Raw genomic sequence first — 27,455 nt, forward strand, 5'->3', positions numbered from 1 at the left:
AGACGGCTAATACATAGGTGTAACAGTCGGAAGAAGTGTTAGTTTGTTTACTTAAATGAACCATGTCCATTTTGTTATGGCATGTTTGCTATACGAAATGCGCCTCGTGTTTATTAGCGAATTTCACATCAAAGATTGATTAATTGAGTAGGAAATCAGTTTGGCACGGCATTTGTGACCAGCATACACCTTCCGGTAGTATGAAACAGGTCAAAAACTGTTCAAATCCGCAGATAAAATTTTTGTTTTGAATTTCTGTATAGCAAAATAGTGAACTTTTCGTGAACATTAACGGCAAAGAACTCACCAACACTGGGAGACTGTGAGTTCCTGCCCACCTGTTCATTTTCCATCGTGGGGTCGTCGGGTGTCAGGTCGAGTGCTTGTCTGAATAATAAAATCAACCGAGAACAAAAAATAATAAACATATTGGACAGTAACTCAGCAATTTCGCAAACCCAAAGCAGATCGGTTCATTAAAGTTAGTTTTGGAATATCCATTAATTTGAAGACCATCTAATTCCTATAACAGCCAAAAGAAGCAGCTTTATAAACGAGAATAAAAATTATTAGACAGCATCAAACATTTACAACTTAAAACAAAAGCATTAGGATTTTTGTTTTGGCTAAATTCCCATCTTGTATCGAAAAGTTTACTTGCTCCCAAAATTATTTGATTTTTTTTTTGCCATTTATATTTTTCCTAAAAAGGCAATATTGTTCCTACTAACTTTGTTTCAGATGTTGTTTCGATTGGCAGTAAAGTTTTCAAGTTATGATTTGTTGAAAAATTTCGAATACGCTGTTTTGAAGTTTTGTTTTGCGAAATTCGAAATGGCCGAATTTTAGCTCAAATGTGAGTAATTGACCATAAGGTTATGATTTTCCATTTAATTTCACTTAGCATTTTGTATCCATGCCGTATTTATGTAGAATAACTTGTGTGTGCCTAAACCATTTCTTTTAGGTGAATAGTGCCTTTGGGAAAGTTTTTTTTTTAATTTATTGTAGCCAATCTTTAGATGTTCAAGACATTAGGGTGGTCCTTACGGTTGATGAGTTGTTGTAGTTGTAGAACAAGTTAATTGAAACAACTTTGCCGAAAGAATCAATTTTCTATCTCCAATAGTTTAAGATTTATACTGGCTTATAAGCAACATAGGATGAACCCAAAAAAAATAATCGAGTTTTCAATCGTTACTTTTTATACTCTGATTTCTCGTAAGCTGTGTGTAGTTGTTATGACGCACATTTTTCCAAAACAACCGACTGCGGAGTTTGTTAAAGAGAGATGATCAGCCCGATTCGTACCTTCCTCAAAGTTGTCATTGCTCGTTTTCTACTCTCTATATACAATTTTCACACTGCCGTACTCTAACGGAACTATCAATTCTATACTTTCATCTCCGCATCTATCGCAGGGCTGGTAGCGAGTCACTTTCTAAAATTATTCAATATCTTGAAGTTTCGCATTCCATGTACACGTTCAAGATATTGAAAATTTTCAAAGCACCAGAATCAAGGAAAAAAATAAATGATTTATTTCAAGTTCGTAATTAATTTTATGAAAGATTAAAGATCTTCAATGCAGTCCCATTAACTTCACAACAATGGTACGAGCTTTTGAGAAGTTTTGAGTAATGAAAAGAAATGCTAAGAATTTCAGTGAAGCTCCATAAACAAACTGCGGGAACATAAGGGAAGTTAATACGCTGAAAATATGGGAACTTACTGGAAACTTTAACAACCTCAAAGCGGTTCTTTTAGCATCCTAAAATTTCCAGGAACTTTTATGAAGTTCCTAGAATTTCAGAGAACTTCACAGGTGTCAAGCGAACTTGAGAAATATAGAAAACATGAGGGGTATTGTGTAAATTTTTAAGAAGTTTTAAGTACCTCAGAAAAGCTAGATCTAGAGATCTTTGGGGAATTTCAGATCTTAAGAGCAGTTTCCGTAGCTTTAGTCCAGACTTTTGAAGCAGTTTAAAAATCTATAATCGTAAATTTAGAAGAAAAAAATCAGGATAGTTCCATAATGTGCTGAAAAAAAAATCGAGAACCCTTAAGATGTTCCGATTCAGGGATGTACAGAGGCCTTCAGAGAAATTATGAAAACTTCAGAAATATTTCAGGAACTTCACAGAAGCCCAGAGAATTTCAGGGAAATTCAAAGGTGTTTACGGGAATTCCATTTATTTCCGAGCAGAACTGAAATCCTCAATATAATTTAGAGCTTTAGGGAAGCTTCGGGAACATCAAGACAGATTAGAGAATCAAAGGGCAGTTCAAATAATTTCTATGAATTGTAGAAACCTTAACGAAGTTTCCCCGGAAACTTCAGCAAAGCTCCGAGAGAATTTCAGGAACGTGATAAAAATTATACGAACATCCGGGAAACGTGAGAGTATTTTAAGGGTGTTATATCATGGAGCTTTCAAGAACTTGAAAAAATGCGAAAATTTAGCTTAGTTGATTAGGGAACATCAACAAAGTTCCATTAATTAAAAAAATGCGAGAACTTTTAGCAAGGTTTAAAGAAATTCAGAGAACTTCTAAAACATTTAGATATTTTTTTAGATGGTTTCATGATATTCAGCGAAGTTACGAGTACTTCGAGGACGATCAGATAGCTTCAGAATAATCCCATTAACTTAAACAAATTTGAAGGATTATCATACAAATTTAGAGAACTTCAGGAAAGCATAAATAAGTTCAGGGAAAATTAGTGAGCGTTTATAATTAATATAATACGTAAGGAAAATTGTCGAAACTTCAAGGCAGATAATTTAATTTCAGTCAAGATGCGGGTTCTTAAAAAATACTGATAAATTCATGGCAGTCTAGAGAACTTTGAGGAAATTCAATAATAACACATTTTAGAACTAGTTCTAGTTTAGAAGTAGTTCTGAAGACCTCAGAATAGTCCATTTCGATGAAGCTTCGATTTCAATTTTGTTTTAGTTTTCCTCGGAAATATCTTGAAATTCACCACAATAAGAAACCCTTTGGAAAGATTCTCCGAATATTCATTGACTTCATTTCAGATTTCTTTTTGAATCTCACTCCTTCCTTTTGAATTCTACTCACATTGAAAGTCTCCTATGAATTCATTGGCATTTCTCCTCACAAATTCTTTAGATTTCTTCTCATAATTTGTTTGGCAAACTCTCCTGAATTCTCCTGAATTCCTTTGAACATGTTCTGGAGTTATTCTCAGATTTAATTGTAATACTTCTTTTAGTATTTTCAAAAAGATTCCAAGGACTTATGTCCCGGATTCGTTTTCTCCCACATTCTTTAAGAAATTATCCTTAGAAGACCCTTGGAATTTTCCTCTGAAGGAGTTGCTCTTGCTCCTCAAAGAGTTTTCATTAAAATTTGCTTTCAATTCAATTCAGGGTTTCTTCAAATTCTACGCAAAACTATCAGGCTTTACGAGAAATCTTAAATTCCTCAGAACTACCTTGAAAGCAGACTGCATTTGATGTTTTTTTCTGGAAGATTTTTTTCCCAGAAATTCTTCAAAATGAGGTCCTAAGAAATTTTAATAAAATTCCACGAGCTTTTAAAACTGTGCATGGAATTTGACTTCAGATTCTTGAAAATTTCTTGAAGTATTATCGCTTTTAAGTCCAGAACTAGTTCAAATTTAAAATTTCTAGGAAATATGCATGTTCAAAAACAAAAAAAACAACATTTCAAGTCTCGATTTTTTTTTTAAATTTATTCGTTACTGAAGATTAATCCACTATATCTTTAATGTTAAAAGTGTGAATGAAAATAACGAGAAAAATGAAATGCTTCTATTTTAAAATTAATTATTTTCTTTAAAATATCCTTAGTAATAAAATTATTAAATTATTTGAACCCTACAAGTATTTTAAGAAAAAATAAAGTTTTCTGAGGATTCCCGGTTTTCCAGGTGTTTTCAGTTATTAGACACCCTGACTAATAACGTGGGTTTGGTCATAAGCTTTCTATTGAATCTTTCGCTTAAAAGGTTCATATCGTACATAAGTGAGATATTTATTGAATAAATCTAAAACATCGAACATTTATTTGGTGTGCCATCAGAACAACTACTTTTCTTCTCTTAGGTAACTTTTTAGTCACTATTTTTACAACTATAAGTCACTATTTGGTCACTTATTTCTTCAACATGGTCACTAAAATCACTATTTTTGACAGCAGTGATTGCTACCAGCCCTTCTATCGTATAAAAATGTTATTTGAAACTAGCATCTTCAACTATGTAAAATCGTTAACTTCACGTAGAAGTAATACAAACATAAAAAGTTAAAGTAAAAAAAAAAATATTTAAGACAAAAGAGTGTATAAAAAGTTACTTTTGAAAAATTTAAATTTTAGGGGCCACCCCAAGTTACTTCCCAACAAACAATTCAAAGTCACAAATAAGCATACACATTGAATAAATGCTGTATAACAGTGTACAATGCTGAATAAAACAGGATGTCGAATTATGTGCTGAAAAAGCTCATTGAGATCGATAGATGCGCATTTATTCCGCCGTTTGCTCTGATATGATTAATTTCCTTATTAAAAGCTTTATAAACGTTGACTGCCTTCCTTATTCAGAACCAGAAGTTTTATCTAATAACAAACTGAATAAGTGTAATTTGCACATACATTGTCGCTTTAATTCGACTGTTTTCAATTGATTTAATAAAATGCTTTATTAAACGTCTTGTAAATGTTTTCTAGCTCCATTATTAGATTTCATTGCATTACTTTACAATATTGCTGTATAAAGGTGCATACACTCAGCAAAATAGCTCTTATACCACCCAACAAACAATTCAGAGTCACAAATAAGCATATATATTGAATACATGCTGAATAAAAAGAATTGTCGAATTATGTGCTGAAAAAGCTTATTGAGATCGATAGATGCACATTTATTCAACTGTTTGCTCTGATCTCATCAATTTACTTATTAAAAGCTGTAAAAGTGTTAAATGTCTTCCCAATTCATTCCTGATAGGTATTTACTTTCATGCAAGCTTTTATTGATTATTGAGTTGCCTATATGATGAATTCTAGGATAGCTCAGATCACAAGGCAAGCGGCTGGTGATCGGAAGGTTCGAATCCCATACAACGACATGTATAAGTATTTAATAAATTTTCTAATATCCGTGTGGTGCGAGCCACGTCAGAAATAATGAAATACAATACACTTAAGAAACACACCCTTTCCCTGTCCCCGTCCCTCTTATTTTCGGGTTAATTTTCCCACAGTTGAATAATAGGTTTAATAAATGTATAATAATGTCTTCACATGAAAATCAAGCGTATACAGAGCATCACTGTTTTAAGGAAGTCGAATAAAAGCTTTTCGACATAACTTATACAACACCAGTAGTTCAATGTTGTGGTTGAATAAATTCTCCAGATTTGTGTGAACAAAGCCTGAACAGAAGTTATTATTAAAAATTGTACAAGTACTATTAAGCATGCAGTTGAATAAAATGGCCAACAAGTCGTTTAAATCGTAAACCATTAGAAATATAAAAAAAAAAAAAAAAAACACTACCGTTAAAACACTACCGCAAAAAAATTGTAAATATCCACTAACCTCGAGACAACCGCGAGTACTCGGTCCAGTTCCTTTAACTTTAAATATAAGACAGTAATAATGTATAACGGAAATGATAGCTCGGCTCTGTAAAGTTTATTCAATTGAGCCTGTACAAATAAAGTAATTATTAAAAAAACACTACCGCATCACCGGGTAGTACGCTGAACAGATGGAGGTTGTGTGTAAACGTCAAATGCAAGGGTTATTGTCTATGTGCGCCACAGGTGGCGATACTACCAACTAAAAACATTTAAATTGACCGTTAAATGCGTGTTCGATGAACAAATTGCCAGTGTTATGTCAGTTTGTCTGTGGTATATCCTTGAAATCGGCACTGATTGCAATTGTTGATATTCAGTGTTTTAGTTTGATCTTTGATTTTGAAACTTTACAAGCAACCCATGTCTCGTAACAGGTCTCACTGGGCATCGGTGAGCACACTTCCTATCTACACATCTTGCGAAAGGAGGTAGATACGATACCCATTGTTGAACGCCTCATGCTATAAGTTTAAGATTTCTTTTTGAGCCGGGAATATTGTCGCAGGGTCCTCTCAGAAACGATTGATAGGATTTAAGGACCACGCGCCACTGTTATTTAGGAGCTTTAACTATTTGCACATAATAATAATTCTTCTCCCCTTTCCACCAGGTGTGTCTGGAGATCTGCGCCTACCTGCGGATCGAGCTGTTCCGCATCCCATACCCGCCGAAGCCGCTCATGACATCACAAGGTACGAATCCCCCGCACCACCATCACCATCACGAAGGTAGAAACGGTACGCATAATAGCAATGCCACCCAACAGCCACAGCAGCAACAGCAGGCAAATCGAAAGCATCAGACGCGCGCTAGCAGTAGAAAGCATAACTCGCATCAATAACGAGTTTGAATTGTTTATTAAAGCTATTATATTTTTTTTTATATGATCGAAATAATTGATTATTGCTTTAGCGGGTTGTCGTTACCAATCGTCCTGTGGTTTGGAGCAGGATCGATGGTGGTTTTTTGAAGAAGTTAACCAGTGAAAGAGATGAAGGCAGGTCTTTTGTTTGTTTGTATCTAAACAGCTAGGATTCAGGAGAACTGAAAGTCAGAACATGTATTTAAATTATTAGGAAATTATCTTGGAATTTGAGTGAAGTAAAACGTCGTAATTTCTAGAATAGCTTAGAATTTTGAATATTCAAATCATGAAGTAGGAGGGAAAGTCGAAATCCCTAAATTGATGTGAGAGCGTGTGTGAGTGTTGACAGTATTGTCCCAACCCACCAAAACCATATCTCTCCGAGTAGCCAAAAAGTCTTGTAAGAAGACTATGAAGTCGAGGAAGAAGCGTTTTAGAGTAGGACAGTTTTCAGGAGCTTTACCTAATTTTACGAGAGCTGAGAGAAAGATGTTACGAGTTCGTTAATTTGCTAGTAGAGCCTCTCCAGATGCTGTACACCGGAACGAAACGAAACGCTGTAACGTTGCTACTGCAGTGTTGTATGCGCGATAAACATCTATGCCTAATCCCGTGACTAATACTATTACGCTATATTCTCGTACTATAGAAACATCGATGTGAGATTCCAAAACTAAACTATCCCCCGTATCTTGTGAACTTAATCTGTCAATTGTCGATTGTCAAATGTGCATTTCTTCGATCTCAAACGATGCTCTGTGTATGTTTGTGTATCTAATTCAATGTCCTGCGCGCTTACCAAACTTTCCGTTCAACTTAAGACAGTCGCAAAAAGGGGGCCCCGGGGGGAAAATACTAGTTGTGAACCGCGGTAGCCTTAAATCAGCTTTAGAGCGTGCTTTTTAGGGACAAAAAAAAACTGTGGATGCAAACAGGGACTCGTGCTTTCTTGAGTTTTGAGAAACTTACTTCATCATATGTACAGTTCTATTCTTATTGCATAAACTCCAATGTTCAACGCAAGGCACATACATGGTAGATTTCTTTCTTCAGTCGATTCATTACACTATTTAATTACCAATTTTCTTAATTTATCATTTGCCTTGAAAATCGAGCTTTCTCCCAGCGACATGGCGAATTCAGACCACACTTTTATAGTACGTTAGAAAACTTGACCAAAAAAATACAAACAAGTCAAGGGAAAAGGATGGCGTTTGATAAAGTTTTATTTATCAAGAACGATCATTGAAGAAATACATTCATTACTCTCGGAAAATAGGCAGGCAAACGATTTGGGAAAGTCATTCAATTAGCGCAACAAAACACGAACCGTTGCAGAAGGGATCTTTGCTCAATTTCCCGGCGTATGGCATTTTAGGGTTGTTAAGTTACCGGTTTTTGAGTTTTCGGAATTTAGGATCAGGCTGCTGTTGAAAACAAGGAAAGGAAACTGAACTCGGTGCGGCGGTGATAGGGGGGAGGGCCAGCAGTTCCAATGAAGTAGATTTGCTGTTGCAGTATGTTATAAACTATTTCGGTGAAAATAGAGTGATGCTCATCGAGGATGAAATTGGGCGTTTTATTTGCGGTTTTGTTGTTCTCTCGTGTAGGTGGGCGTGGAACTTAATGGTTGGTAAATTTTAAGACTCTCTGTTTGAGATGTAACTGCTTTCTAGGGGCCCAATTGGGTCTATATTCTAGGGCAGAATTAGTTGAATTTCGAGTTAAGATGTTGGAAAGTTCGGGTCGAGCCTTTTAGTCACACTATTTTACAGGATCGCAATCGAAAATCTAGGGTCATTTCAAGTTTGATGGGGATGCGGATTTTGTTTGCGAATTTTGGGCTTGGTTTGTCTAGGAAACTCTGAACGTAATGTTAGGAAATGTATAACAAGAATTGCTGAAAAAGAAAGACCTGAGCACTCGTTTCGATTGTCAAGCTAACTGTTGAGACAAGCTATGGTCACTGAACTTCGATACCAAATGCATTTCTCAATGCTCCTTTTAGCTCCAAATGGTCTGAGAAGTTAAGAGAACCTCTAAAAATTTCACACCAAATTCAGTAGAAAACGGCAAGCTTCCACCCAGGAAGAATTAGAAGAGCAGGGATGAATATTTTTTATCTTTCATGTAAAATTATTCGTTGCTACTCGGCTTCGTTGATTTTTGTTTAAGACATTTGAGCTAAAATAAGTAAACGATTGGAAACAAATTCTGAACTTATACAATGTTCAGAAAACTTATGAGAAGTTCAGAGATATTCTGGAAAGAACAAGGAAATTCAGAAATATTCCAGAAAGTTTAAAGCTCATAGGGCCTCTTGAAAGTTTAAAGGAGTTTAAGGAACTCCTGAGTAGCTCCAAGTAACACTGAGAAATTTAAAGAATCTATGTGAGATGCTTAGAGAGCTCCCTAAAAATTTAGAAAACTCACAGGCAATGATGGCATAATCATTATCAAATTGATCATACGCTCTCAATATCACATTTAGATGCTCCTTTGATATTGCGAGACTATTCACAACGTGTAAAGTTGAAGCTGAGAGTTGAATCAACGCAAAAATGATTCCTTTGCACCTCGTTTTTCTTAGGGAGAGAGAAGGTATAATAATGCTATCTTTTTTATCTTCACTGATGGCAGACATTATGGAAGTTTCGATTGTGTTCGGGTGTAAAGCAACAATCATAGTTTGGCAAGATTTGCAGCTGGTGAGTTTTGTTAGCTTGATCTTTTGAGCTACGATATCAGAGCTTATATATCAGCCGCAGTTGATTTTTGTCTACGAAAATCAAGCTTGATCTTGCTCTTTGTTGAGATTTGATTTTTTGATATTTTCCCAACACTGCTTACAGGAATCGCTTAAAGCTTCTTAGAAGTTCAGGAAACCCCTAAAAGTCTTAGAAAACTTCTGGAATCCTCTTGAAAAATTCAGAGTATTCATCGATTGATCCGAGGGGGACGACACATCTAAATCTCAATTCTAGATGCTCAACAAATCTCACACTAGCTAATCAATCTTCGAAAAATCTTCTTTAATTTCTCGCATCTACTTGCATCGTGCATCATCTTTTTGCAAGGAATCTTCAGAATCGTCATAAATCTTCTTACTATCTACTCAGCGTGCGCGCAGCTAACCACAGCAAAAAACAATTTTTCCTTCATCGTAGATAGAGTCACCCCCCTCGGATTGATCAGAGATCTTCTTGGCAGCTTAATGAACTGTTGAAAAGATAAGAAACCTTCTGGAAAGTTCAGAAAACTCATGAGGCGTTAAGAGAACTCCTGGAGGATCCAGGGCCACCCACATTAGATCCGTTTGCGTTGCGTTGACGTAAATTTGACAGTTAGACAATAGATTTAGCTCTCACTTTACCGCAACGCGTCAGTTCTGGATCTAATGTGGGTGGCGTTTCAGGGATCATTTGAAGCAGAACTTTGTGAAAATCAGTGAAGCTGTGAGAATTTCATAAAACTTCTGCGAAACTCAGAAAACGTTTGAGGGACTTAGAGAATCGCTAAGTCACTCACAGAACCTCGGATAAGGTCAGAGAACCTATGAGATGTTCTAGTACTCTTTCGACTGAAGTGTAATGAAGAATATCCCTCAAACAGTTCCGAAAACGTTTTTTGATACGATACGTTTTTTTTAAACAGTGTCAAAATCTAGGGAAATTTCATGAAGTCCCCTGAGTAGCAAACTTGAATTAATAAACTCTTTATTCATCAGAACAACACTATCAGAATGAAACAGAGGAAGCTCATAAGTTTTGACAGGCGCACCGGTGCAACCATCGGTAATTGCAGGGGATGGATATGGCTGTCATATCGCTCAAGTTTGCTGCGTACCGAACATCTGCAACGTTGACAGCGGTACCATGATATGTTTTGTTGTTTTGATGTTGAGTACGTGTATTCAGCTATATGTCAAACCCCTGGGTAATTGAGAGATTTACAACTGACAAGAGATTTAGAGCGAGCTTTTGCGCTCTCTTTCTCCATTACTCTCTTTGCCTGCAATCAGATATCCAAGTGCACAGCCAGAAATGCACGCTTTAGGCACCCATACATCACAGATGTTCTTCTAATTTAAACTCACACATTCAAACCGGTCTGCAAGTATGATAACGTCCAAAGCGTACCAGACTGCTGTTTCCGTGTTGCTCCCGTTTGATGCGTGATTGCTGAAAGTTTCAATTACAACTAGTGGTGCAAACCACCATGTATTGCGGAAAATTTGTGGTACGTTTCAAGTAGTGATAGAAGGTCTGCTTGGTTTACATCAGGCATTTGACCATTCACAAACTTACCACCGCCTCTCAAAAAAGCTCGCTTTTAGGTGCAATATTTAACGAGTTTTGTCAATGCATTAGGGATTAGGCAGACTATCCGAACTGAATTCAATCCTTTTTTAAGCAAACCAAGGTCGAAGATTTAATCGAGCCACATTATAAAATAGTGTATTCATGGTCACTTGTGGTCTGGAGTAAAGAAGTACAGCTATAATGTGACCATAAAATCTATACAAATCTAAGCGCTTTTCTTTAAATCATTTACACATGTGTCGTGCACAGGTTGCACATGTGGACGCGACGTCACTGAGATGTTCTGAGCACTTAAAATTAATACATATTTTGAGAAATCCTTTGAGAGGTTTAGAGAAGTTTAAAGCTTCTCGGATAAGTTCAAAGAACCTTGGAGAAGCTCAGAGAACCTCTGAGATGTTCTGAAAAATTATTAAATGTACGGACATATTTTTAAAAGTTCAGATATATTTTGAGAACTTTTGTGAATTACAATGAACTTCTGGGAAGCTCAGAAATCCTTTGAGAAGCTTAGAATGTTAGCTAAATCCCACTGACCCTAATGGATCATATTTATATTATACTTCTCAGCAGAAAGCTATTGCAATGGCCGCTTTCTTGTGGGAACTCTTGGATAATTCATATGGGATTTTTCGGAGATTTCCTCCGGAAATTCTTAATTCCTGGAGAGATTTCATCCAGAAATTCTGAATTCCCAGAGAGAGATCCTCTGCGAATTCAGAGAGGATCCTTCTTGGAATTGAGAAAGAGTTCTTCTGGAAATTCAGATATTCAGATTCGGGAATCCTGAAGGAATTCCACTAGAAATTAGAGAATTTCTTCGGAAATTTTGAGAGAATTTCTCTGTATAATCGAAGATTTCCTCTGAAAGATCTTAGAAAAAACTCCAGGTATTCGTAGAGAGTATTTTCAAAAAAAAAAAGTGTTAGTTCTTCCAGAAAGTCGAACATTTTTCCTCCAGAAATACTTAAAGAATCCCTTCAGGAGATGTGAAATGATTCCTTCGGGAGTTCTAAAAATGTTGCTCAGAGTATTCCCCCAGGATTGAGAGAATTATGCTGGGAATTTAGAAAGATTTTCTTAAGTAAAAATATTTTTGAATTCTTTTGGGGATTCTGAGAGAATTCTCCCGTGCCCCTCCAAAAATTTTGAGAGTAATCCTGGAATGATTCCGGGAAGTCTATTTTTTTTCAAAAAATCGAGTGCCTCTGTAACTTCACCGACACACCGACATGAAACTTAAACTTAACTCTTGATCGAGAATTCATAACGGCGGATTCATGCAGCGATCCCATCTGTTAAAACCATAGAAATTTGTTATCTAGATAAAAACTAATTTGCCCGGAATAGATTAGACACAAAGCAACTCACACATTTTGTATGCGTGTTTGTGGCTAGGAACCACATTTAGTGCGAATACGGCAGCAGATGCCAGTTTTGTGCTTTGATCATAAATTTTATGGTGCTTTGTATGGTCATTCATGTCGATTTGTCGGTGATAATTCTTCTGGTAATTCTGTTGGAATTCCCTCAACAATGCAAAGATTTTTCCTTCAGGAATTTTGATAGAACTTTTCCACGAGCCCATAGCGAGTATCCATGCCTCTAACGCCAAACGCGTCAAGTCACGAATGATCAAACATTTGATAAAATTACTATAATATCAAAAGGAGAAGATATCCGGCGGTGATACGCTCCGGCAAAATGACAGCTAAATCTTTTGTCTAACTGTCAGATTAACCGCAACGGATCAGATCCATTGTGTGTGGCTCATAAGAATTCTTCCTGGAATTTAGGGAGAAAAATTCCAAAATTTCAGAGATATTCCTTCCGAGAACTCAGAGAGAATTCCTTCAAAAATTGAAAATTTATCTGGATAATAGAAGATATCCCCTGAAAATTCTTAGAGATTAACTCCAGGCTTTTGCAGAGAGTATTTCCAGCAATTTGGAGTTAGTTCTTCCGGGAAGTTGGACAGTATTCCTCCGAAAATACTAGGGGAATTCCTTTAGGAAAGGGAGCACGATTCCTTCCTGGGAGTTCTCAACAAGTTGCTCAGAGTATTTCTTCCGGGATTGAGAGATAATTCTTCCGGGAATTTAGCAAAATTCTGATTGAATGCTTTTGAGAACTCTGAGAGAATTCTTTTGAGATTCTAAAATGCTGATGTAGTTCTTCAGTAATTTAGAGAGCATTCTCCTGTGACCTTCCAAGAATGTTGAGAAAATTCGTCTGAGAATTTTGAGAAAATTCCTACGAAAATTCTGAAAGAGTTTTTCGGAAATTTAAAGATAATTTATCCGGGAGAGATCCTCCAAGAATTCAGAAAGAATCCTTCGTGGAATTAAGGCACGTTTCTTCTGGAATTTCAGAGTTCGTGAGAGAATTTTAAACATTTCTACGGGAATTTTGAGAGAAATTCTCTGGATAATCGAAGATTTCCTCTGAAAATTCTTACAGAAAAACTTCAGGTTCTTCCGGAAAGTCGACCAGTTTTCCTCCGGGAATACTAAAAGAATTCCTTCAGGAGAGGGTAAAAGATTCCTTTCGGGAGTTCTAAAAATGTTGCGCAGAGTATTTCCTCGGGATTGAGAGAGAATTCTCCTGGGAATTTTACTCAGAAAGATTTTCTTTAGTATAGTTCTGTTTGAATTCTTTTGAGAATTCTGAGAGAATTCTTCCGTGCCCTTCCAAGAATTTTGAGAATAATCCTTCGAAAATACTAATGTAATTCTTCAGTAATTTAGAGAGCATTCTTCTGTGCCCTTCCAAGAATGTTGAGAGAACTGCTCGGAGGATTTTTGAGAGGATCTGAAAATTCTGAAGGAATGCTCCGGGAATTCAAAAAGAATCCATGGTGGAATTAAGATAGAGTTCTTCCGGAATTTTATAGATCCTGAGAGAATTAAAAAAAAATCTACGGGTATTTTGATAAGCTCTGGATAATTGAAGATTCCTTTGAAAATTCTTACAGAAAAACTTCAGGTATTCGTAGAGTTTTGAAGTCGACCAGTATTACTCCGGAACTACTAAAAGACTAATTAACACCTCCATTCGAGCAGTTAAAATGACGCTTACTACCATTCGAAGTATGAAATAAAACATTATTTTGATATTTTATCTCCTAGAACCTCGAGAAAAGTTGCCAACATTTGTGCGTTTCATAAAAAATTGAAATTAGTTGGTCCAGTTTTGTGAAATCGCTGGTAGAAAGCCACGCCAAAACTGCTTGACAAAGTGGTCAATTCCTTCAGTAGATGGGAAAGAATTCCTTCGGGAGTTCTAAAAATGTTGCGCAGAGTATTCCCCCGGGATTGTGAGAGAATTCTCCAGGAAATTCAGAAAGATTTTCTTCATTAAAATTCTGTTTGAATTCTTTTGCAAATTCTGAGCGAATTCTCCCGTGCTCAATTATTTATTGAATTCCCAAGAATCTTGAGAATAATCCTTCGAAAATGCTGATGTAATTCTTCAGTAATTTAGTGAGAATTTCTCCGAGAATATAGAGAAAGATTTTCTCCTGGAATTAAGAAAGAAATCCTCCAAAATTTCAGAGACATTCCTTCTGGGAATTCTAAGAGAATTCCTCCAAGAAATAGAGAATTTATGTGGATAATCGGAGTTTTTCTCTGAAAATTCTTAGAGAAAACTCCAGGAAATTGTAGCGAATATTTCCAGAAATTCAGAATTAATGCTTCCGGAAAGTTTAACAGTATTCCTCTCAGAATACTAAGCCATGGTTATTCGAATTCTGAGAAAGTTGCTCAGAGAATTCCTCCGGAGATTAACAGAGAATCCCTTCGGGAATTCAGAAACAATTAATCCCTTCATTTGAGCAGGTAAAATGACATTTACTACCACTCGAACTTCGAAATAAAACAATAATTTGATATATTTTCTTCCACATCCACGAGAAAAGTAGACAAGATTTGAGCGTTTCATTAAAAAATATTAATTTGTTGGTCCAGTTTTGAGAAATCGCTGGTAGAAAGACACGCCAAAACTGCTTGACGAAGTGGTCCATTTCATTGGTAAAATTCTTTTTGAATACAATCGAAGATTCTGAGGAAATTGTTCCGGAAATCATAAAAAAAAAAACATCTCCAAAAGTTCCGAGAGGATTCCTCTAAGAGTTTTGAGATAATGCTTGCAAGAATTTTGAAAGAGACCTTTCATGAATTTTGAGGATTACTCCGAAAATTCGGTGGGTATTACTTGAGAAATTTCAATTGAATTTCTCCGGAAATCCAGAGAGAGTTCCTCTGGGATTTAAAAAGAAATTCCTTCTGGGATTAAGGTAGAATTCGTCCAGATTTCTAATAACTAGTGCGAATTTATGTCACTATGATGCACATAAATGGAGCGACAAATATCATACAAGTTTACATTATAGATCGTTCATGAGACATTTCATGAAATATTCCAAATTTTGTATGCAATCATCCATTTTTGTAAGCAACATTTCTTGCAAGTAACTAGTTTACGTGAAAAGGAAGTTTGCATCACCAATTCAGATTTTTTTTCTATGTGCCATGATGTGAACCTTGTGGCACACCAGATGGTAGACAGATTGCCTTCAAATTTTACCTTTTGCGTCCTCCCGTGATAAGTACGAGTCGATCAATTTCAGTATCCTGGATTAGAGGGATTGAAGTTTAATTTAAGCTTCAAGTGTCCATATTTTTAAATATTCCAAAAATATGCATTTATTATTTATTGAAAATGAAAAATTGAACTAATAGAATATTTGATACTCTGGAAATTTTTTATCTAGATCTCTACCGGAGAAGGTGAATTGAAGTGGGACTTTTCTGCAACCAAAATTTCAGCCTAATGAGCCTTTTGGCCTAATGGCGTTCGGCCTAATGACCCCATCACCATGACATTTCAGTGTACTCGAGAATTATCACTTCTTTTCAAGAGCCAACCCACGCCCACCATACGTCTATCCGATTTCCCTTCGTTAGGTTTATTTCGTTTCGATTTTCATAGAAAGTGCTCCCACAAATACTACGCGGAACATGTCGTACACGTTCCGGAACATTTTCGAAACGATTCTTGACCGAGTCAGAGAATGTAGACAAAAATGTTGATTTCTCAGAAAGGTTAGTAGCTTTGATTTTTTTTCCCACTACCAGTTTTCAGTAGGAGGTTAATTCTATTCGGTTTGAAGTTGTTTTCAATGCTTCAACTTGCTGGGAGTTTTAAGTTTTTATCTTTTTCTTTTTTAGGATTTGTTTTAGTTAGAAGGATTCAGTGTGTTATTTATGCTTTGTTTAGTTTTTGTGTTGTTTGTTTGTCTTTTATTTACGTTAGGTTAATGTGTTTTACGTGGGCCTTGTCTCAACATAAGGGAAAATTAGTCTGCCGCTTGTTATTTTCGGTACATCATTTAATTTTGAATCACTTCACGTTCATCTATATTCTGTGTAGTTTAGTTAGCAAGTGTGAACTGGTTCACTGTTGTATCGCACCGAATAATACCACCCACATTCCACTGTTACATACCAACATCATCGCTTCATCGATTATCTAGATGTTTGATTTAATTTCTCTCTTAGAATTGTTTCCGTGCCATGGTTATTCGAATACTTTTTTAATCTTTGCGTTTCCTATTTCTCTTCTATTCCCGCCTTTATTTAAAATTTGCACCTGGTCCTCATTTCACCTGGTTGTTTTGCGTTGGATTTTCAACCCTACCCTACACACCACCACTACCACCATATCTTCCGCTTCGAGCGTCCCCTTAACAATCGCCTACAGCATCGTCATCGTCGGAAGCGGAGGACCACTCCTTCAACAACAACAACAGCAGCAGCAACAGCAGTAGCCGTGCCAGCAAATCGCCCCAGTCCAGCCCGCTTCGGAACCTGATCGTGCCTCCGTCGTTCAAGCGGGCTCCATCGTCCGAGGATGGCGGTACTCCGCAGGTTACACCTCAAGCGTCACCCAGACGACCACACCAGCACTAGGTAGGACACACCGATTCTGGCGATTTTGGTTACAAACCTCTTGAACGTCTTATCGCCACACCGAGAAGCATAATTACCGCTTTTTTCCCTTCGCTACCGGATAACCAACGAGAATTCGCGCTCTTTTAACCGAAGGAAGTGATCTTCATCTAGTTTGGAAATAGTCAATTTGATCAAACGCCGCGAACTTGCCTTAGTAAAGAAGGGGAAATTGGAATGTATATAAGTCGAATAGTAATGGTTGTGTAATCGTTTTGCAGCTTTACGGTTACGGAATTCAACAATCAATCCATATCATATGGTGGAGACGCATGGTTATCTGTCATTTTCGGTTTGAAACTGCCGGGTAACGATGCTTCTGCATTATACGAATTTTATCAAATTCCTAAAAAGCGGTAACGCGATTACATCACACCGTCGAGTTCATTCGTTGGCCATTCTTATTTTTGGTAATAAAAGACAATAACAATAAGAAGGGAAATATGATTTTGTTCAAACTTTTGTCTTGTTTTAGTATCTTTGCTTATTGGTAGCGTGATTTGGGTTAACATATTAAAACGTAATGGACATTGTTTCTGCCGGTAACTAGTATCGGAAAATGTTGCTTGTATATAAAAGAGCAAAATGTGCTGTGTGGAAAACGTAGTGACTCGAGCGTGTAGTTCTAGCTATTCGATAGTTGTATTTATTTATTAGGGATGATGATTGAATAACAATGCAATAGACTAAAGCAATCCGATTCATTTTGTCCGAAATTCCCTCGACAGTGGTGTTGCAACGAAGCTCAAAGCATATCGTTTATAAGCACTTTTGTAAATTTTCATTTTGCGAAACTAGGTTGTGGGTGGCCCCTGGATTTAAAAATGTAAATTATTTGATTTTCCCGGATTTTCAGGATAGTTTCTCTGATGTGGGTGTGTGTGTGTTTTTTTTGCAAGAAGGAAACCTTCAAAAAGGCCATCATGCCACCGCTTGACGACCGGGCGCACGGTCGCGGTGACACGGTGTGTGGGATTCTTACCGCACTAAAACCTCCTTGGACGTCTTACCCTTTTCCCCGGAACCACTTGTCGTAGGGGGCTGTGCATTACGCACCTCACTTTACCTCAGCTAATTGGCGCTTCCAGTTCGCTGATCGTCTCTCCAATTTGTAAGCCATTTAGCTCCCAGCGTCACGTTCTTCTCGGTTATCCCCCGGTGGTGGATTCAGCCTACTCTGACGGAGAGTTCTCCCGGCTTGGGCTTTCACTTCGCACTTGTGTGAGCACATTACTACTTTCTTTGGCCTATTCTACGCGGCGTGTGAGGTGAGGTGACACGCTGTCACTTGTGAAGTGACAAATGTCACCTCGGGTGAGGTGACTCTCCGTGCAAATCAAATGGAGAGTCACCTCACCCGAGGTGACAATTGTCACTTCACCATCACTTCACTGTCACCTCATTTCACACGCCGCGCAGAATAGGCCCATCTAGCTGGTCTTCTCGTCATTTTCGCTGCAGCGCTGACATGATCTGCGTTACTGTTCTGCTGACGGTGTTAAAGTGCCCTCCTAGACACATTTCTTCGACGACATTCTCCGCGCTAAGGGCGAGTATCTCCTCTCGAACATCATCAAATCTAGGACATTCGAAAACCACGTGCTCTGGTGATTCTTCCACATTCCCGCAGAAGGGTGACGTTGTGTGTCCGAACCGATGCAGGTACTTCCCTGAAGCAGCCATACCAGACAAGAACTGCGTCAAGTGGAAATTGACTTTTCCGTGCTTCCTGTTCACCCAGGTCGAAAGAATCGGCATTAGACTGTGTGTCCATCTACCGTTCTCTGCTGCATCCCACTCCTGCTGCCACTTAGCCATCGACACGGTTCTCACAATTTTTCGTACTCCTCTGGTTTCTCTCGTCATATAGCACTCGTAGTCCTCCGCCAAGGTGATGCCAATTGGGATCATACCGGCGGTAACGCATACTGCCTCCATAGAAATGGTTCTGTACGCACTCACGACTCGCAGGTCATGAGCCGGAACGTACTGCTCAATTTCCTTTGGTTCTGCTTCGTTTTTAGCGCTTTAATCCAGGCTGGACCTCCGTACCTTAAGCTGAGTTTAGACAGGGCAAGTCAATTGATCAAATCAGTTGAATTCAACTGACTTGAACGCGAATTGAACGTAGAAACCATGCCATTCAACTGACTTGATCAACTCACTTGAATTGAAAAAAGTTGAACCAGGCTCAACTTTTCAAGCTAATTGAATTCAACTGAGTTGATCATTTGACTTGCCTACTGTAAACCCAGCTTTAGTATCGATGAGGACACAATACGCTTTGTAAGGAATAAAAGGAAAAGAATAGCCACCGCAACCAACTGAAGCTTAAATAGGGTACCTGGGAAACGCACAATACCAGCGGCAACAGCCAGCAAACCATTCCCAATCGTATTTAGTTTTTGAATATTGTTGCATTAGGTCGTATGAATAAAAGCGTTTACTTTACTTTTCCCGTAAGAAAAGCACGGGAAAGTAAAGTAAACTCTTTTTATTCATACGGCCCATTGTAGCAATTTGTCTTATTGGCATAGGCGTAGCCAGAGAGGGGCATGAGGGGTTGACTGCCCCCCCCCCTAAACTTAACAACACAAAGGCGTTGGGGGAAATGGCGTTCGGTGAAAGGGCATTCGGCCAAATTTTCCATAGTAATTTTTTTTCGCCCCTCCCTAGCTCGAAACCTGGCTACTCCCTTGCTTATTGGTCGTGTATGTTTTGTGGGAGCTGACATTTGTGCTGTTGAAGCTTCATGTATGTTTAAAGATATTAAGGAATGACCAGATAACTTTGGAACAATTCTGAAAACTTTAGGGCACTTCAATGAACATCAGAAACATTGTGAACTTTTGGACAGTAATATGATAGATTTAAGGTGATACTCTAAGGAAGCCTTAGCGTGAACCTTTAAAGGCACAAATGTCAGCTTCCACAAAACATACAAATTTGAAATTGCTACTCCTTGTTTGCTGTGATACTACAAACTACTACTACTTCAAGAAACTTCCAAAAACCTCAAATTAGTTCCAAGAATTTCAAGATCATCCAGAGCTTCGGGGAAGTTTACTTAGATTTAAGCACAGACAAACAGACGTAACTCTTTGAAAAAGTGTTTCTTGAAAACATAGTATCTCAAAACATAGGACCTCAGTAACGACATCTCTCGGGCTTCTCGCGGAAAACAAACTTGCTCGCTAACTCGCAAACAATATTGCATAAAAATTCTTTAGAATGTATAGAAACGTCAAAGTGATCCGATGCCAGCGCTGCGACGGGTAGTTCGCGGAACTGATAATATTCAAATCAACCGTTAAATGCGTGAATGAAGATACACAATGAAGTGATACATCTGTTTGTCTGTGATTTAAGGGTAAGTTTCAATAGCAGCAGGGCTGTTCCATAGATTTCAGGAAACATTCTTGAACTCGTATGAAGATAAGATACCTTCAGGGCAGTTCCATTAACTTTAGAAAACTTGCAGGAACTTTAAAGAAGTTGCCCCGTAACGTGGGTAGGTCACCCTTTCGCGGTACGTTACGGGATGTAAGATCTACCACCGATTCCTAGTGCTGACTGCTTCAAACTAGGGGAAAAGGATTTTTCAGTGATCAGTAAAGTGTGAAGGAACACATTTTAGTCCTTGTTGTTTTTTATGCCTTCTTAATAGCGACAAGACTCGGCTTTGTCCACCGAGGATGATCTTGAAACAAGGAAAAAATGAGTTAGTTAGTCTGCATATATGTGATGCCTAATCTTCTATTAGTTGTTCCCTAGTTTGAAGTTGTTAAGACTATGGTTCTGATGCATGGTCATTATCGGTGTCACATAATTTTTTTAAACTAGTTCGTTTATTTGGAAGGCCTAATCGCATTAGCTTTACGCAGCCTGAACTATGCTTTGTTTGTAACAAAATTCACTTAATTCTATGTCTAGTAGGAGTTGGGCCGAATACTCGCGGCTTACCCGAGGTTAGAGGGGTACATTGTCGAAGGATAGGAAAAGGGGAGGAGCTTGGGGGTGAGGTTTCGTGAACGGTAGTGCGGTTCTAGTTTCGTCTGGAGTTCGACCGGCTATGGTGACCAGTGGGCGACGATGAGACTCATCGAGACGGGGGAACAAGACAAACAAAAACTATCAAAGAGAGACAAACGACAAAGGAATTATATTCTTATACTAGACATTTAAAGAAACACATAAGCCGACTGCATATAGCTGATATCACGAGCTCCCAACACGTCTCTGATAGGAACATAGTGTTGTCTTATCGGTGTAACATTAGATCATATTTAATGGAAACTTACATTTGTTGTAGGATGTAAGAAAGCCACCATTACAAATGATGTTCTTGCGTGTTTTAAAATAATGTGACATCCTCATTCTCAGAACCACCTCGAAACTTTAAATGCACAAATATATAAAATATTTTCGGAACTGGAAAACCGCGAAATACATTTAAAAATGGCCAAAAACTACCAACATTTTAAAAATATCTACTTTCAAACCGCTTCATCTCGAAAACGGTGCGACTTAGCAAAATTTTACTGGGGTGCTTTTTTATTGTAAATTTTAAGTACTTTTATTATATAAAGTCAAAACAGTAATTGTACCAAGTTTTGGATATTTTTCCAAAAACGAGTTTTAAAAAAATCAGAACTTTTTTATCCATCATTTCATCTTGACCTATAGTGCAATAGATGGAATTTTTTGTCCCCTTAAACATATCAACAAATAAAGAATACAAAAATCCTTTTTTGAGAAAAAAATGTTTTTAAGCTTCATTTGAAATTAAAAAAAAAAGTTGGGTAAATTTTCTTAGAGTGCATAAAATATGCACTCTTAAATAGTCTCATCTATTACCTGCAATATTGTCCAAGACTCCAAGCCTTGTCCAGTTTTCGAGTAAAAATTTTCTGTAGATAAGCTTGATATTTTTCTATATGTTCTTTTCAAAAATAAAGCTGGATTCAAAATGGCGATATGAAGATGCAAAATAACACTGTTGGTCATTGGCAAATCAAAATTGGCACTCGTGGAGAGCTTGAGCTTGCTTGCTTGAGCTTGATTGACCGCCCACGGTTGCTACTCTGTTACTGCCAGATCAGCTGTAATTACACAGAGAACCAATAGACGATGCTTGGGACTAGCAATCATCCTCAAACTGGTGATCTTAAATTAGGCAATACCAGCGCCGGCCGCGCCCGTACACAGGTCAAGAAAGGAGTGGGAAGGATTGTGTTGACATGACACTCGCTTTGATGGAAGCCGAGAACACCTCTGCACTTCCACGAGGAATCACTGGGATGTTGGATAAGAGGGTTGGGTTTGCAGCAGGGTTCGTTTTGGTAAACGATAAGCTGAATTGATGTCCTAACGATCATATAACGCGAAGGAGCTTGGGACTAAACCCACGGTCTTCTGCTCAGTAAGCAAAAACGTTTGCCACTAGGCAGACGAGCACCTTTTTAATCACCGAGTTGCTGTTATTTCCATGTAGTCATATTAACAAATACAACGATTGACGAATCTTGAATGTGGATGGGCCTGAGATTAGACTCATGATGTTCTGCTAAGTAAGCAAAAACGGTTGCTCTAAGGCCACCGAGCCTCTCATATCACATAATACCGTTGCTCAAATTTGTGTATCCATTCAAACCCGGAACCAACGACAACAACGAGTTTCGCAAAATACACGATACACAAGCGATTTCCTGTACCCAATGCTTAACTTATCTCCATTCCACTCAGCTACTCGCAATTTCTTGTGATATAGTGGGCGGAATATTATTATATGAGATAATTCAATGCAGACGTCTTTCCAAATTTGGCAGATCGACAGGTAATCGGTGAGTTACCACGATAGTTGCTATTCAACAACTCGACAACGTCCCATCGTCAACGCCTGCTATGAGAATTTCCCATTGCAGACGCCAACGAAATGACGTCATCGAGCTATCGATCAACTACCCTGGTTATCGCCTGGTACCTTATAGACGGATACTAGGAGGCGAACCGGAAGAATCGATGAGCTACCTCTCCCCCTCAAAGTTGGCACTCGTGGAGAATAGAATAACTATAAGTGTGATGATGGTTTCAAAATTTTACACGGTGAGGTATACGAGTGCAATCTTAAAAGGCTTTTATTTTGCAAATGAGACAGGTAAATTTCAAGAACTTTAGGGCAATTTTATTAATTTCAGGAAACAGCGGGTATCTTTCAGAAGTTCCGCAAATTTAAGGTTAGTTCCACAGATATTAAGAACTGTTGCATTACAGGGAAGTTCCAGGAACATGATCAGTAGAAATGTGAAAACTTCAAGAAAGACATCAGGGCAGCTATTTTTTTCAGCTTTAAAGAAGTTCCGTCAAATTCCAAGATGATTGATGAATATTGTAAGATATCTTTCGGTATTTCAATTTGAAATGTTCTGCGACAATTATCGATAATTGAAACCGGATGTAATAATTATTCGGCAAAGTCATCTATGCGTTATCGCAAGAACTCCTTGATGAAATCGCTTGAAAATAAATCAAGCTAAACATTGCATTAGGTCCTAAGTAACATTAATAGTTTCTCTTCGTCGACTTTCTCTTTGTTCCCCCACGGCCATTTAAATTAAATTTCCAGGTATTTTCAGCACACAGATCAATAAAAAAAAGCTTTTATCTAGCATCTAATTTGACAAACACAACAAGAAACGATTATGTGCTCAAGTTATTAACAAAAGAGAAAGTCGACGAAGAGAATCGATCAATGTTACTGAGGACCTTATGCAATGTTCAGCTTGAAATAATAAAAGTAATGCTAAATTGAGGGTATTCCTAAATCATGTTGGATATAAGCAGACCCCCTTCACTCTTTGGAATTTATAGAGACAGATAACAGCGCCAAACGGTTTGTGACGAGATATCGTTGAACTGCAGCGTTGGAAGAAAATACACACCAACATCCATGCATATACAAACCTACACCGCTGAGCGGACAGTACAGTGCAAATCAAAACATTCATAGTAATGATTGAAATATCAAGAGCAAATTTTCATTACGTCGAATGTAACAAAGGTAAACAAAGTCTAGCTATCAGTGTCAATCGATGCTCCTGCTATTACACTATATGCTGTCCGAATATAGGATCACATCCCATTTTTAAATTTATTTACCAGTCGAATTGCTTTTTGACGTAATAACCTTCCGATCAAAATAGTTTTCGATGTTACTTAAGTCACCCGATTTCTATGGAGATGCCGTTTGCCTTAAGTAACAGCACTGAGAAACCCATGAAAAGTGTACTTTCGTCGTTTTGCTTTCTCATTATTAAAGTGAATAAATCGAACTGTTTGTTGCTAAGATGATGTCGGTGGTCCTAAAATGATGAATGGGCTGCACGTAAGGAGACGTAATTGATAATTCTCCCGAATATCCTGGTAAATACACTTTGACTTAAGTAACAATATGGGCCACCAAACGACGTATAATAACTTTTGACTCAAAAACCAGTATTTCTTAGCATGAAAGCTAGCGATTTGCATTTGTATGATTAAAGCCCGGCTAAATATGTTAAACATTGCTATCACTATGAGATTATATGTGTTTAATTGGAAATAGGAATAACTTTTCGGTCATCAAAACAAAACTTTATTTTTCTCTTATCGGTGCGAATGTTACTTACGACATAATGAAAATTTGCTCTTGATATAATCTTAACGACATCGAGACAAGACAACTGGCTTCTTTTTTTTTTATTATAGTCACTTTAACGCTCTTGGGTCATTCGTGACTTGTCCGGGGGTCTATATCTATCTCTATCTCTATCTCTACCTTATGCACTTCAAATCAGCCAATCACGAGCTGGTTCGCGTTTGACAGAAAAAGTGGTTCGTTTTCATCCCCGTATTGTCTTCTCTTCCTCTTAGCTTATCATCAACGTCCGCTCTGACATCTGTCATGCTGACTCCTGTCAGTTATTGAGCCCTGGTGGCAAAGTTGGCGGGGGACTCCCAACAGTTTCAATGTGCACTTACCAGATGGCACTGCGATCACCATTGCCTTGTTCGGGGAATTGATTAGTGGAATATCTTGTTAATTAGATATCTTTGATATAAGTGTATATGTGAAAAGATAAAAACAATTCAAGCATATGCGTAAGCTAATTGCTAAAAAATAAGCGTTGATTTAGAAGCCAAGCTACAGTGAAAGCGCATAGTCCGAAAACAGGGTTTCAAGAAGCAAAAGAATAATTCGATTATCGAGTGGTGGAAATAAATAAATTTTAAAACGGATCCAAAACCTGAATCATCTGATTGTGGTCCATCACCGGAAGTTGCGAAGGCTCCTCGAAAAGAAAACAATGTTCCGTGCTTGGGCCACCCGGAGAAACAGAAGCTGAATGACGAAGAATTTCAACAGGCATTACCTCAGGACGAATCAGGATACTCTCCAGAACCTTCCGAGACAAACCAGTCAAAAGGTGAAAGTTTCGGAACTGAAGAGAAGCAGCAAAACAGCTCCTTTGGGTCGGATTTTGGATGATTTCGGATGATGGCGAAAGGTAAGTCCAAACACCATTAATTTTCAATTATTATTATTTTTATCATTATTTATGGAGACAACCAGATAAATTGAACTATTTCAGACATTCGATTTTTTTAAAGATAATTGATAAATTGAACTATTTCTTCAACTATTTTAGAAATCATCCACATTGGCCCTTGATAAAAAAAATTTAAAACAATTGATCCTCAATTTTTACAAGTACAGGTTTAACGTAACTGTCACTTTTGACTTCCATCGTCAATATTTCCCTGATAACAATTGAATCATATAAATTAATATTACCAATAGATGGGTGATTATCTCATATGTCCGATGGTGTTCTTACTTTGCTTGTTTGAATGATCGTTTGCGAGAAATCGGCGATGGAAGTCAAAAGTGACAGTTACGTTGTATCGAAGTATACATGTATTTTAGGATACCCATTTCACCCTATTTGATGTAGGCAAGGTTGCAAAGACTCATTTCAGCTAAAACAATGTTTTTCTAAATTATGAAATAATTAGATGCCATGATCAAATTTTGAATTGGTAGGATACAAGAAGAGGTTGCAAAGAATGTGTTTGACATATTAAACCTGTCTATTTCACTTCATGAGAGTCACAATCAGCGATTTTTCACAAACTCACTCACTCACTCACTCACTCACTCAGCGATCAGCAAATCGCTGATTGTGACTCATAGAAAGCAAAATTTACAGGTTTTATATTTCCAACGCATACTTTGTAACCTCTTCTTGTAAGTTACAAGTAAAACATGCCATCATACCATCTTTTGGTTTTATTATTCCGAAAAACATTATTTTAGCTGAAATGAGTCTTTGCAACCTTGGATGTAGGTATTCTGATGTGTGTCTGAATATTTTAAAAGATAATTAGATGAATTGAACTATTTTAGAAAGCACTCTCCTTTGCCATTACTAAATGAAATGTTTTTTTTTAAATCCAAAGCTTCCTCGATTTTTACAAGTTGTTTCACAAGGGTTTAAAGATATTCTGTAAAAATATCAGGCTTTTTGATGAAGATATTCTGATATATCAGGATATTTTTTAAAGATCATTAGATGAATTGAACTATTTTGGAAATCACCCAGCTTTGCCATTGCTAAAGGAAAACTGCCTTGATTCCCTGATTTTCTGATTTCCAATTAAAATGGCAGGACTTCTCTGAACTTCGGCAGTCTTTCCCTGAGCTTCAGTAGGACTTCCCTGTTCTTCGGCACTTGGAATCTTAGAATTGAAGTTATCATTTCAGTAGTAGAATTATTATAATCTTACAATTATATTGTATTTGCGACTATGGTAAAAATTTCAATACTTTCCATTTTGCTTATTTTCCATGCTTGTTGGTATTGGTGCATTTTTTTAAATTTGGGTGTGGTTCGAACGGGTGTGAAGTCAGTATCAACGGAAAACTATTAACTTTCACCTTAAAACAAGGAGATAGCGATTTGCTTTCTTCTGAAAAAATGTGCATTTTTAAGCACTTACAACATTAAAGAAAAAAATATAAAAAAAGTCATGGCAAAAAAACGCTTTTAAGGGGGTACTATTTGAACTCCATTTGCACCCTATAACCTTGTCCACTTGAGAGATAGAAATTTTTCAACTTCAACAAAGTTTCTGAAAATGATTTCATCTACAATGTTTTCATAGATGTTCCTCGTTTTTAACAAGACATAAAACAGTTTTTTATTAGAGTGTTTACCCCCCTTAAGCAAAATTTGTTACTACTCAGATAAAGTACTCAACAAATGAAGAAACATTCTAGTAGACATCAAAATGCTACACTTAATAGATTCGTCGCAAATAGCCATGTCCCACTATTTTGATTTCGTCCCACTGTGAATGACAAAACATATCAATCGAAGTCCGTCGGTGATTGGCACTACATTGCGAAACAGAGACCGACGTTTAATAAAGGGAAAACAAATCTACCTTCTAATAAGACAAACACGAGAAGAACCGGTTCTTTACCCAAGTTCTTAACGAAAGAGAAAGTCCACGAAGAGAATCTGTCAATGTTATTTAGGACCTAATGCATTGTTCAGCTTGAAGTTCCTTCAACACT

At 37.4% G+C, this 27,455-nt stretch overlaps 1 protein-coding gene across 7 annotated transcripts in view; it reads left to right on the forward strand.

The window, feature by feature from the left end:
- The window catches only part of bbc (choline/ethanolaminephosphotransferase 1 bbc), a 101,583-nt gene extending 84,055 nt beyond the window's left edge, over window positions 1-17,528 (forward strand). For 4 of the 7 annotated variants that reach the window (XM_065227392.1, XM_065227417.1, XM_065227377.1 and 1 more), the window contains 2 exons: window positions 6,250-6,376; window positions 16,590-17,528. In XM_065227392.1, coding sequence (XP_065083464.1) covers window positions 6,250-6,376; window positions 16,590-16,798 — 336 coding nt within the window. In that variant the 3' untranslated portion in view covers window positions 16,799-17,528. The remainder of the gene's footprint in view (window positions 1-6,249; window positions 6,377-16,589) is intronic. The other 3 variants (XM_065227428.1, XM_065227400.1, XM_065227409.1) reach the window with 1 other exon arrangement.
- Window positions 17,529-27,455: the final 9,927 nt, after the last annotated feature.

The sequence above is a fragment of the Ochlerotatus camptorhynchus genome, unplaced genomic scaffold (assembly GCF_037179485.1).
Source record: "Ochlerotatus camptorhynchus isolate MF236.1 unplaced genomic scaffold, CSIRO-AGI_Acam_v1.1 ptg000022l, whole genome shotgun sequence".
Lineage (NCBI taxonomy): Eukaryota > Metazoa > Arthropoda > Insecta > Diptera > Culicidae > Ochlerotatus > Ochlerotatus camptorhynchus.